The following is a 789-nucleotide window of genomic DNA, read 5'->3' on the forward strand; positions in this document are numbered from 1 at the left end:
ATGGTGGGGCCTTGGCAAGAACAAGAAGGGGACTAAGAATCTCAGATAGGATGCCCTCAGAGGCTGCAACCCCTCTGCCCCTTTGTCTGGGCAGGCAAAGGACCTCTGCCTTGGGAACACCTGCAAATTATACCAAGGAATCTGCCCCTATGGGTTCTTTTCACACCCAGAGCCTCAATCTTACCCCTTAAACCTATCCTTAATCTTGCTTTCTCTCCTGCTCAAACACCCCATGGCTTCCTATTGTCCACAGTTAAAGTCCCTGCTTGGGCTCTAGGAGAACCCGCCATCAACGCGGAGCTCCATTGGTCGGAGAGGCGGGGGAGGTCTGGGATCGCGCAGGATCAGCTCCGGCTTCCTGCGCGGCTCCGAGTCGTCGGGCAGGACGCGGAAGCGCAGCAGCGTGAGCGCCAGGACCACCTTCATCTCGGTCATGGCGAACGTCTGCCCGATGCAGTTCCTGCGGGGGTGGTGGGGACTCTGATTGCGCCCGGGACCCCCGCCCGGCCCCGTGGTGCCCAGAACCCTCCAGGGACCCCCGTCCCACCCGATCATCCTAACGGGAAGAGAGGGGACCCCCAGGTGGGTTTGCACAGCCTGGCCCAGATGGGGGTGGGGGCTCTGAGCGCACCGGGGACCCCTTTTGGACTCTCCCAACCCCCACTCTCCAACCTCGCCCCTAATCTGGGGAGGAGAGGAGGGAGTGGAGCAGAGCAGGACTCTGACCCTGCACGTTCCCCCTTTACCATGACCTGTCCAGCCCCCCCGCCCCCGCCCCGACACCCCATC

The 789-nt window shown here is 62.4% G+C and overlaps 1 protein-coding gene across 1 annotated transcript in view; it reads right to left on the reverse strand.

The window, feature by feature from the left end:
- Positions 1-273: 273 nt before the first annotated feature.
- LOC102469432 (phylloquinone omega-hydroxylase CYP4F2) overlaps positions 274-789 on the reverse strand; it is a gene marked incomplete at its 5' end in the record, with an annotated part of 17,988 nt that continues 17,472 nt past the window's right edge. Inside the window, 1 exon segment of the mRNA XM_027767872.1 lies at positions 274-460. Within this exon segment, the coding sequence (XP_027623673.1) occupies positions 274-460 (187 nt within the window).

Source organism: Tupaia chinensis, unplaced genomic scaffold (assembly GCF_000334495.1).
Source record: "Tupaia chinensis unplaced genomic scaffold, TupChi_1.0 Scaffold144863_1, whole genome shotgun sequence".
Lineage (NCBI taxonomy): Eukaryota > Metazoa > Chordata > Mammalia > Scandentia > Tupaiidae > Tupaia > Tupaia belangeri.